Source organism: Anopheles funestus, chromosome 2RL (genome assembly GCF_943734845.2).
Source record: "Anopheles funestus chromosome 2RL, idAnoFuneDA-416_04, whole genome shotgun sequence".
Classification (NCBI taxonomy): Eukaryota; Metazoa; Arthropoda; class Insecta; order Diptera; family Culicidae; genus Anopheles; species Anopheles funestus.
In genome coordinates, this window is record NC_064598.1 from 22,616,850 (window position 1) to 22,629,851 (window position 13,002).

The 13,002-nt window shown below is 38.8% G+C and overlaps 1 protein-coding gene across 3 annotated transcripts in view; it reads right to left on the reverse strand.

Moving 5' to 3' along the window:
- LOC125765273 (neuropeptides capa receptor) overlaps positions 1 to 13,002 on the reverse strand; it is a 51,244-nt gene that overhangs the window by 7,068 nt on the left and 31,174 nt on the right. For 2 of the 3 annotated variants that reach the window (XM_049430215.1, XM_049430216.1), the window contains exons 6-8: positions 12,867 to 12,938; positions 9,892 to 10,036; positions 320 to 521 (exon numbers count right to left, since the gene is read on the reverse strand). In XM_049430215.1, coding sequence (XP_049286172.1) covers positions 320 to 521; positions 9,892 to 10,036; positions 12,867 to 12,938 — 419 coding nt within the window. Of the gene's footprint in view, positions 1 to 319; positions 522 to 9,891; positions 10,037 to 12,100; positions 12,740 to 12,866; positions 12,939 to 13,002 lie in introns of those variants that run through there. The other variant, XM_049430218.1, reaches the window with a different exon arrangement.

A 13,002-nucleotide genomic window follows, 5' to 3' on the forward strand; every position in this document is an offset into this window, starting at 1 on the left:
TAAGCAATTGCAAAGTACCTGGCTGTGGCATTAATTTAATACAACATATTTGCTTAACCATCAAATCAAGTTATGCTGTTTAGCTGAATTTTAGCGCTACATTCTTGTCCAGAAGGAATGCGCATCCGCCACGATAGTATGCCAGTTGGGTAGTTTTTAATTAAAATCCATCTCATTGCAAAGCCTTTGGCATTTCAAGAAGCATTTCCACGCTGGAATCTGCTAATCATCTAATTTCTTCCCGAACAGGCACCCGAGCAGATTGAATGCGGCATTTGAACGCAATGTCAAACTCGTAGTTCCTCAGAATCATACTTACCAATCGAGAACTTTCGTAGCCACCGTAGCTGCTAGCACCGTTACCACCGCCCGCTATATTGACATCGATTGTCGTCTCCCGGAAGCTGGACTGATCGCGCGCAAACCCGGTACCGAAGCCACGCCGCCGTCCGCAGAGCGTTTCTCGAAATGCAACCCGATACCGATGTGACATCACATTGTACAGGATCGGATTGATGGTGCTGGGAATGAGAAGCAGACAGATTTTCGTGAAGCAAATAAATCGATAGAGAAAGCATGGGTTCTAGTAATAAGGGAATATGCTTAGTACAGAGGCATAAAACATTTCTCCTTAGTTATGATTCGGGTTGTGCGATATGGGACGATATCGTCCAAATACAGGTCTCTTTTGGCAGATTTTATAGGAGACAATATGGACACGTTAATCAAAGACAAAACATTTTACGTCCAAATGTTGATAAAGTTTCATTTCATATCCGTTCCGAAGAGTAACTTTATGAGTGGATGTAGTAATATCAACGGTTGATATCAACAGCAATATGTAGGAGGATGCATAAGCATTACATTTTCATTGCCCATTTCTCGTTCGAGAGCAACAAACGCCGCAAAAGGCGTAATGTTCGATGGATGCGGATTCCTTTGTAGTTTCCCCCGTCAAGGACGCGATCGATTTATTGCGATTTTTTCGATTGTGAATTTTATTAAAATGGCAACATTTTTGTTGTTCGATAAAAAAAGGTAATCAAAAGAATTGAGTTCAAAAATTTGTTAAATTTTCGACATTTTCATCATTTTCACAAGTGATTCAAATAAAGTAATATCGAAAGATCGAAAAGTATGGAAAAACATAAATAAATGCTAAGGAAATCTCTTAACGTATACACAAAAAGATGTTTCAATTTTTTTTAAAGGAAAGTTATTAACCTAACCAGTTTACCAAGGTGTGTATAAAGTGTATTTTTGTTGTTTTTATAAAAAAAATATTTGCTTTACTAGAAGACATCAAATGCTTTTGGATAAGTAGATAAAGACATTAAAAATATCTTGTTTTATAAAAAAACAAATCCTTAACTAAGTAAAAGTTATTAGCAAAGCATAATATTGAGTTACGTTTTATTATAAAAAATAATAAAATTTGTTTCGTACCAAATTGCTACAAGCGTTACATAACGAACGAAAAATCACAAATATATACAAAAAAAACATACAAAAGAAAACATTGCAAACCACAAGAAACCAATCAATTGCACATTCTTTCAAGCAGAAAATCAAAAGCAGCGAACACGATTTCAAATCAAACCATAATGCATATCGAAAACCATATTGAACCAATCAAACCGAACTAGAAACACGAAAACTTGCGGTGCTTTTGCTATGCGAATCGATTGAAAAAGTTTTTACTCTCTATCTTCCGAAACGCTAACTCGCCCTACCTAGGTTCATTTTGTGCTGTCAGTACATTCCAAGTTCAAAAACATTCCCACAAAACCGAGGGGGATCCTCTACGATAATGTAAAACGTCTTCTGTGGGAACAGGAAACCAAAAGAAAAAAATACATCCTATGTTCACCTCATTGTTATTCCATTCCCAAAGCGGTACACGCTCTCCCCAAAAAACCTGCGGTCTAAACGTTTCTCGACCAAACTTTTCGGTGTGGGTACGTTTGAAGCAATTTGTCCATTATTTAAATTTTCGCCTCAAACCAAACCGTACACCACCGGTAAGCGCCATGTGCGAGAAAAAGGTAAAGAATTTTACAACTATGCACATCCTATGCTTCCGATTCAGCCATGGTCGTGGTGGGGGATTTTTTTTTTGACGCCCTTCCTTGAGATCATGACCGAAGAATGGAATGTAAATAAAAGGATGCGATTTTCTCACGTCCTCTAAACAGGTAAGGATGGGGAAAGCTTGCGGAAAGCTTTGCACTTTCTGCTACCAAAACTCCGCGCTTCTGCTGCTTAACGAGTCTTGGGAGGATTTCACAACAACGGCTGACGTTCGCTGCGGTGTGAACGTGCTGCTATGAATTCCTTCGTATCGCATATCTTGTTCGGCAACTTTCTCAACCCTCGACTCACCGCTGCTTGAATGAAATTTGCATCAACTCACACTAGAAAAACCTATGCTGCAGATGATTTGCAGAGAGAGAGAGAGAGGATGCTGATAGGAAGGAACGTTCACATATGTTGAACGTAGCATCAACGCTACCGCATCTACGGGAAGGTTGAACAGAAGGCTTCAAAAATTGGTTTTCGTTTAGTGAGGAAAAGTTTATACGTTGCTAGCGCTATTTCTAGAGCCATTTTACCCTTGCGCCCAGTCACCGTACTATTTGCGATGAAAAATAAATAAAAACCAAACGTATTGGAGAACACATTTCGTGGCGCGAATCGGGCGCAATATGGTACTGCACAGTGTATGAACTTAGCTAGATTGCAACAGCAACATGTTACGCTCTTAGGTAAGGTAGTAAAATTTCATCAGGCATCAGGAATGGGCAAGGTACGTGATTACTTGCTAAATTTGATACATTTGTAACAAACGGTAAGGTTGTTACACCTTCTCAGCTAAAACTATCGGAAAGAATTGAAGAAAAAGCGATTTTGTAAATTTAATAAATAAACAAATATTTGTACACGGGCAAAGGGCAGCAGAACAACAAGTTATCCGAGTGGCAGTTAACCGGTTGTCGGACTATCCGAACATTCCGGAAATGACAGTTTCAAAATCGAGTAACTTTTATGGTTCCTTTGAACAGTATTAATATGAATGTTAATTGATCAAATGGAGATCAAGTGAAATGTACTTGATCTGTACTATTTATGTATTTATGTCCAATTTTACAAGGTGAATTTTCACTATTTGCTATAGGAAGTTATTGCGCTAATAATATTTTAAAAACACTTACAATTTATGGTTTTTTTAAATTTTTCACAATTAAAGATTAAATTAAACTAATATTAAATACTTGTAAAAAATCTTTAAACGCAATTAGTTGTTTTGGATGCACTAAATAAATATGCTTCTTATTGTTGCTTTTATATATGTATGAGCAAATCGAATAAAGAATAAATTAAAAGATGAATATCCTGAAAGTATTAATATCCTAAAGCAAGAAGGATATGATATGTGATCTATAAAAGGTTGTACAATCTGAGGATTTTTTTTTGCAGAGCCCAAATGTTTCAATAATCCAACATCAAACTCCAAATAGCCAGTATCTCGATTCTCGTAACCAAAAACTGCCTAAAGTTATGTAATCTGTTAGACAAACAAGACAAGAACAACTCCTCTTTCTTATGTACAAGCCCACTTACTTGTCAACCACTGGCCATTCAGCGCCGGGAAGCTGGTGTGGTGGAGTTTCAATTCCTAACTTTACAGACGGTTCCACCCAGTTAGTCTGCGACGCTTGGTTTTAAAGTTCCTTTCCTTCGATTTGAAGATGTGGATTTTTTTTCGGTTTACTGCAGCATATTTCAAGGGTAGCATCATATAGCAATTCGTCGCTACCCGTATAAACTAGAGCCATGTTTTTTTGTTGTTTTGTTGCGACCCACCCTTTAGACGCGTTCTTCGTTCCTCCAGCCAAATGGTAAGCCCGTTTGCATAATTCCACCTTGACAATGGTTCTATTTCTACCGCGGCACGTTAAGAGTTCCGTATTCGAGCTACGCTTACATATTTCGCTGTCGTTGTCCCCAACCTGCCAACAACGGATATGGTTACGCAATTTTCATCCCTTTTTCCTTTCACACTGCGAATAAATTGAATGTTTTCGGATAAGACCTTCTTGAACTGGCGCGACAGAGAGAGAGAAAGAGGAAAATGGTGCAGAAGAAAAACAAAGAAAAAAAAACCCCAACCAGAAAGATCGTGGAGTAGGAAAAAAACAACCGAGGGATATTCTAATCCTTCCTGCACCGAAATGCCACCGTACCATTCTTATCTCTTTTCGTTTATCCGGCTTCTGCTGGATCGTGTCGATAAGGGACGATGAGGCAAGCTAAATTGTGCCTCGTCAAAGATCGCTTCCGGTTGCCACTTCCGGGACGGAGGATGGAATGGGAAATTGCCAGCAGCGGCTAAGCAAACACTGAACGCCTAGCTGACGGTACAGTGCATTTTCCAACTTTCTGCCCGATATGTGCTGACGCGGAAACACGCTCGGTTCTTGCAACAAACACCCCATTCCCGGTTCGTTGCCGGATAGATGATAATAATAATAATAAAGAATAATAATCGAAAAACCCCGTTTTCAATTCCCGTTAAATTATCTAGAAGGTAACGGGCCAACAACAGAAAAAAAACACAATCCCGTGTAGAGATGTAGATAGAAAATTCTTTCCTGAGAGTGTGTGACACGGTAAGCAAAACACATACAAATTTTGGTACCATTATTGGTAGTGGAAAAGGTTGAACGTATGAAGGATAAAATATGCTTTCAAACTACAATTTCCAGTGATTGGGGAATCTAAAGACAATAAAAACAAAGCGATACCGTATGGGCTCGTGTTTCAAGTACACACGATGTACTTTCTTAGACCAATGATGCAGCGGTGGTATACAGAGACCGATCTCTTGGTACGTTGATCAGTTGCCAAAGAAAATTGTCTTTTAATGACGTTACCAGACGAACTGGTTCATACAATGTATGGGAAGAACTATTTTTGGATTTTCCTGCAGCTAGGTTTAGCAATGGCGGAGATACCGAAGACCCGGATCTCCCGGGTCTTTGAAGAAGTAATCGATTCAACGAAATGGGAAATTGGTTTGAACAGTGGATTTTGCTGTACCAATAGCAAGGATGTGGTTTTGTTTCAATAGAAGTATGATAAGTAGTTTGAGACGGGCTGCACATAGTTACCAAGGAAGAAAGGAATTAATATTGTTTGTCATAAGTTTGAAGATGGTAACGTAAACGATAAAGGGTTGTGGCACAAGAACAATGTTCGAGCACAATCATACGCTAGATATGAATATTTATAGAGATTTGTCGGATAGTTGGCTACTGAAATAGAACTTCAGTACATCCTCGACGATGTTATTTCATAAGGGAGGTATTACTCCCTCGATCCGGAAAGAAGAAATCCGGTATCGAAACGCCTGAAAGTATGCAAATACTAAAAATAATTAAACAAACCAAAAGTATTCATTTTATCTGTTTTAATACACTTTTTCTGTGTAAATAACGACTTTATGCTTGATTTAACGGAGTGATTTAATTAAATTCACAACCACCATCGGCAAAAGACTTTAATGAAGATTAGTCAGGGAGAGGGAGTATTGTGCCAAAAATTCCAAGAATCATCAACGACATTGACTGCAACTGTTACTGTCACTGGCAAAACGTTGAAATTAATCATTGCCCTAAGCATCGATAAACTTCTTTGCGGTCAGTTTCCTTACCATCATCTTAGTCCTTATGCCGCCGTCTAATGAAGTTTCGGCTCATTCGGCGTGACGATGCGTGACCAATTCATACGCCTATTTGCCATCAATATTCACAGCTGCTGACGGCACTTGTTGTTGTTGTTCTTCGATTATTGGGTCATATTGGGCCGTATCGCAAATATCGCAAAACTGTTGATCAAAATAATCGCGACCGCGGGTGGCTTCCAAACGCGGGATTAGGCAGTGATAAATTTCCTGGAAAAAATGTTGACTAGCTAGCTTAATGGGATGCAGCGTGGCAATTTTGGGGACAGGATGTTCTAGTAATGGTATCGTTATTATTATGATTGTTATTACTATTAAAACGGTAATAAGGAATTCAGCTTTCAGTAACAGCGCAATGTAACGAAACCCATACCATCACGCCTACCATTTTGTGCCGTGAAGCAAACAGCTACCGAAAGCTTGATAGCTTCGCAGGATTAGCCAAAAGTGGTACTAAAAAATTTTTTATATGTCCTAGATTTTACCTGCCTTCCCATGGATAAACTCTAAGAAGTAAGCCGTAAAGTCCGGTTTGTTTGTTGCTATTTTTTTCACACTCTTCCCCAAGAGCCCGATGATGAAGTGACTCATTTGCATAAAGCAATTTGCGTCCAGCACTACATAACAGCTTTCAGTATTAACGGTCCCTTGAATCGTTTTAGCTTTTGTTTTTGTTTTCCCTACACCCTTCGCCAGTCGCAGATGTTACAGAGTGTCGTGCTATCCTTCCGGCACACAACTTAACTGCATAAGTACTTCCGCGGCTGTACTGGTTCAGAACTCAGCGATGGGTTGCGTCAATCGCTGGAACAAGCCAGCTACACACAGAGCGAAGACAATTGTACACACGCACATAAAGGAAATTCGCACAAAGCACTGTTTGCAAAGTGAAGTTTGTCTACTCCCGAAAAGCGAGCAGTTTAATCATGCAGCGATCGCACCGTCATCTTAGCCAGTGAGTTTGTTTTGTTCTGGTACCGGAAAATCCAGTGCTCGTCCGTAAGAAGTTGAAATTTATTTTCTGTCGTTTCGCTTCAATCCACACGGTTTGCAGCAGATGGTGTAAAGCTCGGGACATCCCAAACTTGTTTGATTGTACTTTGTTTCCTCTCTTCATTTTAGGTTTATTTTTTACCATTCCCGGTTCTTCTCGTTTTATGATCCACAAAATAAAAGTCTTGCTTTTTACAGTGTTTTGCTATGAATTTCGATGGAATTGTTCCTTCAAGACGCAAAATTAGGTAGCATACGGATGGAGAAAAAAACCCCCAAGAAATGTCTTCTAGCAGGGAAAAATCAATTTGTAGCTGCTATTGTCAAGATTGTTTGTGATCTTCCCACTGGGTACGATATTATTGACATGCCTTTCCAAACTCTTGTAGTAATTGTGACTGTGGAAGTAAAGAAACCAAAAAATCATAAAAATATGAACAAAAAAAAATACACCACACGAACAATTTTGGCAATAAACAAAAGCAACATCTTAACCAGCGTAAAATGCCAATGTTCTGCGTGACGCAACCGAAACCGGAGGCGACGATTTGCCACTTGAATGATCAACAATCATCATGCAATCTACCGCTTCTGCGTTGTGTACACGATTTCGAAGGATATAATTGTTCCAGGAATGGTGCCAGTGGTGTTTTCCATGATTTTTACGCTTCACCATTACCAAGAATATCCGCAGAGAAAGTACTGACGGACCTGTCATATCGCTCAATGGTGGACGGATGATGGTGCATGGGTAGCGTACGGGCATCATCTTGCGTTTCTGATGTGTTTATGCTGTCGACGTGAAACGTGAGAAAAAGTTTTCCCATTGAAATGGTAATGAGATTTATCTGTACAACACGACCGAAAGTGTGAAGAAACCAGACGGTGATTGTACAAAAGCGGGCGGCCATGATAAAGATGATCGTTCAAGAACCTTGATGGAATGATTACGGGTTCGTGTAAGCAGTGGAAATGAGTGAAATGCATTTTGAAAAACAAAATTAACACAAATTTGACAGCAACAATAAACGTGTTGCGTGTCGCTTGTGGTTTGTAATTTAAGCATCAAATTTTTGGAAACAAATTGAATGATAATGAAAAATGATTTAAGGCTTATAAGGGTTTAATTCTCACTTATAACGGTTATCTATTGAAAATGATTAAAAGAATGTTATTTTTCATTATGTTTATTTTACCTTAATTTAAATTAAAACATTTGGAAATAACCCCATTTAACATTCACCCCGTCACTAAACGCTTAGATTGATTTATTTTAATGATAATTTGTTGAGATAAGTTTCTTTTCACTCAAATAATGCTTTAAATAAACAAAGAATAAAAAATTTAAAATAATAAAAAAAAATCTAATTTGAATATTTTCTAAGGCTTTAGCCTTAGCTTTTTTTGGGGAAATTTAGCAAATTTTTTAAAATTGTTAACATCATCCATTTTTTGTATTCCAGGAGTCAGCAGCATCCGGCGACGAGCTTTCTTGATGGTTCGTTGTTTTGAAACATCGTCACTGGGCTTAAGAAACGTGCCTTTCTCATCTACTTCATCAAAACAATAAATTTAATACTTACTATAATTTTCTTTGCTTAAATTAATTTCATTTAATTCAAGATTATTTTCTCGCTACCGGCTCGCGTTCGCAAACGCGACAATTGCTCGACAATTGCTAAGCATGTAGTGACGGAGTTAGATTTATTAATACATTGCTGGAGGCGCCCAGTACTTCACTGTATGTAATAGATCAGCAATAATATCTGGTATATAATTCCAATACGGCCTTTCTTTTGTTTTTGGCAAAACAAACAACTAATAAAACAAATATAGTCATAGCATTTCCATCTATTACTTAATGCACACCAAAATTCACAAATTATAATTTCTACAATATTATTTCTAGGGAATAGCATATGAATTTGAAAATACATTTCTCTAAGGCTTGACTAATATCTAAAGCAAAGAACTATCTATGAATGCTCATAACAGTAGAAAATTAATCAAAAACAAATTATTACTTGGTGAGTTATAAGAGCTGATAATTCCATTCATGACTTCTTACAATCTCTCCAATGTATGTAGTGTAGAAGTATTTCACAAATAAAAAATCCCTTATTCTCTTTGCGTACCAATAAATGCTTTGATGTATATAAGTAGCTTTCCTGATAGTTCATAATGGTCCAATCCATTACTACTACTTAAATACCACTAACACATTTTATTGAGCGTACAGCAAAACCAAATAAAGCTCGTCCATAATCCGTAACGATTTCGAAGGTCAGTGGATCTGTCGAAGCGCTTAAAATGGCGCACATGATACTAAGGTCAACAAATCTATTAGCATGTCCCATTCGGAACCTGAATAAACACATCCCTTTTCAAGCCCGGGATGGAAGAGCTTTCAATCACTGTAGAAGGTCACCCAAGAAACCGATATAAATTCCGCATACATTGATTGTGCCTTTTGATTGTCCCTTTTTCGGTACAGTCAAACGGTATGCATCTTACCCTGCGCGTACGAATCCCTTCAAGTGAAAATAAATTGAATCAAGGGAGAGAATGCGAGTGGCTGCTGGATAGAGAAAAATGAACTTGGCCGCCTAAGGTTAACCTTTTTCCGGACCTCCCGGGTAGTGCAAATAAAAGGAAGATTCATCTAAAAATACATCAATATTATTGTATTATAATAACATCGTACGTTTCCGTAGAACTAGTGACTTTACCAGTAATGCACTGAAATCGGAGGGGTAGATAAATAAGCAATAGATCAACCATTTCAACCAGCACAAAAGTGACGCCCGAAATGTGTGACATTAAACGAACGACACCCTACACCGACGGCTTAAAGGTTCGTTGACTCCCAGGAGAATGTCCCGCGGGTGTTCTAGCCCGCGGTGCCCAGTGATAAAGTGACTCACTTAGTATGTTATGTTCACCTCGAGTCGACGCTGCAGCAGTCAACAGACTTTGGTTTGGCACAACCAACATAATGGCGAACAAACATTGGGTTTTGGTTGAAAACAATTAACAATGTCCCTTAGCTTCCCCCCACCGAAGGGAGGAAAGTTGTTTTGAGGAGTAGTTTTTTTCTTTCTTCATAGCTGGAAGGTTAAATGTGACAAATGGTATACGGTATAAGGGGTACTTACCAGGAAACGTAATACAGCCAACCGGCCACGGAAAAGAGCCACGTGTTGACCGTGTTGAAGTGTTGCCAGTCGCGGGCGTACAGAAAGAGAAGCCGTTGCGCGTGAAACGGCGCCCAGCAAACGAAGAACGTTATCACAACGGCCGCTATATTGTAAGAGACAGGATAGAGCACGGAAAAATAGAAGAGAATGTGATGAAAAGCCGAAATAAAATGGAAAAGAAAAAAAAATACTCGTCTCCCTTTATTACTTTCTGCGAAGCATGGGAATGTGCTAAAAGAAGTAAAGGGAGAAGCATGAAGCAAATGAATAAAGCTGAACGATGTCATGGTTGCCAAAGCCAAGTGAAGCGGTGCTAGTTGATTAAATGTGGTCATTGGTACGAGTGCGAGGACAAATTTATGATGGTAAAGAAGGAAAGAATTAAAATTTGCTTGTACCAGCTGTAAAGTGAACTGCATCATTTGTCATGGACTTGTTTTTTTTTCGTTGTGGTATTTTCTCCAGCATGACGTTACTGGCAGCATAGGACAGACTAGAATTGCTCTATTCTCGAACACATAATTACGCATTCGTTACGTCCATGAAGATGGCCTTCACCAGGGTTCAATTTGTTTCACATGTTTCCCTCTATCTCTCTCTGGGGTTATTGAATTTCTTAACATTCTGTGAACCAGTGTACTTGGCTGACTTTAAATTCATTCCCAAGTTACCACCGGATATGACACAGGAAAATTATGCCAAAGGCTATGCAGTAGCTCTATGTTTGACACCATTTGTCATTCGTTACCATCGTTTGATAATAATAATAATTTGAAGCATGGTACAGTTTTCCGGAACGCTAATGCTTTTGTTCAATATTCGAGCCGACCATCAAACCGGCTTTCGGAACACCAGCTAAAGAATCTACTGAAGAAGCGACATTTCCGAAAAATTGCGAACCCCAAACGGATGTCGTGCTTCGGCGTAAAGGAAGCACAGTGACGTACCCGAAATTACGGTCATTTGTCATCGTCGGTGTTTGGTGCGTGTACTGAAACGCTTGGAAACCAGGCGGCTCCCGAAGATCCATAGGTCATATCCGGACACCGGGGTTGGTTGCTCGGTTGATTTATGTTGTCTATTCAATGTTTGCACCTACGGGTTCTTGGGCTTGTCTTGTCTTCACCATATTATTTCTAACGCCTAGTTTGTGTCTCTCTGTGTTCGTGGTACTGAAATGGGTGTTGGAAGCTGGGTTGAGATGCTGGCGTACATTGTAGACGACTGACAACCCTAACACGTTCGATGCATTCATTGAAGCATGTGAGGGAAGTAGAAACTCACTGTTCTTGGGTGTGTTTCGAAAGTGCAAGAGCCTTGGACGAGCGTAAGCCCAGCAAAGTTGAAGGCCAATCGTGTCAATCCGAAAGAAAGGAAAACGCTACGTTCGGGTCAGTCGTGCTCAAGATGTGTTTGCAGCAAACGAAGGAAGGAAAGTTTTCTTATCGACTTATGATGTGGAATTTTAAGATTGTAGTTATTATATTATTTTGAACATTATTTTGATTATTATTTTGGACCTTAAACGTTATCTCATCGCTTCAGAATATTTAGTGATAATTTTCTATTAAAGCTGCAGCTCTTTAACCACAAATTGTGGTTAATGAACTTAAGTACATTTACGCAGCATTCATGTTATCGAGATTCATCGCAGCGAATTAGACACCTGACCAACTGCTGCTAACATTAAAAGGTTCCACTTTACCAACGAAAACTGGAAGAACACAAATTCTATCAAAGTGCTTCCCGTTCATTGTCAGTACAATTGAAATTAATGACGATATTAGAGACAGCATCATCGTTATCGAAGGTAAACGTGAAAATTCACACCGAAAACTTTAGGCCATTGCAAATAAAATTCTATCGTGCTGACCCTTCACAACCATTTGCAGGTTTGCGTAAGGTTAATGGATTGGTCAAGGTGATACGGAATGATATGGTACGAATCTAGTGTTGCTAACATGATAACAGATGTGGTTTAAAAAAAATGGTTTCTTTATTGTCAGCACCTGGTAATGGGAAAATCCATCTGATAAAATTGAAGCTCTTTAAATAAAATGTTTCTCATGCGACCCTAGCCGGGTAATTTTAAATCTAATCTGAAAACCTTCCTCTAATACAGGTATAATCAGTTTGAAATGTGCACGAAAAGTGATTGTGTGATATGTTAATTGAAATTTAACGTTCCAACCTAACTATTGCGTTATAATCATCAGTAACGACGACTTGTTATGTTTTATGATAAAAAGTTTTTCCGAAACAGTTTGACAATTCTGGGAATTTGTATTTGGGAAAATAATATGAAACGTGGAAATTATCCTTTTATTTAATACAATTAATTTCATTCAATTATTATAACAGTTTCATTGCAATTATGAAGGTGTACCACAACCGAAAATGGTTAAATTTATAGAGTTACGGGTAACGTTTTTAGCATGCAAAATCATTCAATATAATTTATGAGGCAAAAAAGAAAAGTATTCATATTCCCATCAGCAATCCATCAGCAAAATTGTTTCCATTTGATTTCACCATAAATTGCAGTTTCCTTGATGATGTAAAACTCAATTTAAAAATATCGCTGACTACGCCACTCAGTCAAGCCAACCTTGGTCCCGTTGGTGGCAATCGAACATTTACTGCTACTACTGCTGCCGCTGCTGACGGTACTTAATCTGTCCCTTCGCCTTTATCCCGCGGGTGAATGAAACGACTGAATCGCAAGCGGATTGTAGTAGCAGAAATGTCGGGACCTTTCGATAATCCTGCCATGAAATATCGTCCATATATCTCCATGTTCTAACACCTGTTTGGTGGGTGAGTAAATGTTACCAAGCAGGGAAGCCCAGATAGATCATAATGAAGCAGGCGCGGTTGAAGGTGTAAAAATGAGGCGGAAAGCATGATCGGAATGACTTGTACGACTTGCTTACCGAGCATCCGGATGATGGCTTTCCGTGACTGTGATATCCTAGATGGTCCATTAACCGATCCATTGCGAACGCCTGCAGAAAGAGAAAGTAATAAGGTTCCATGTTTGAGAAGCGAACCACATCAAACCCACATCTG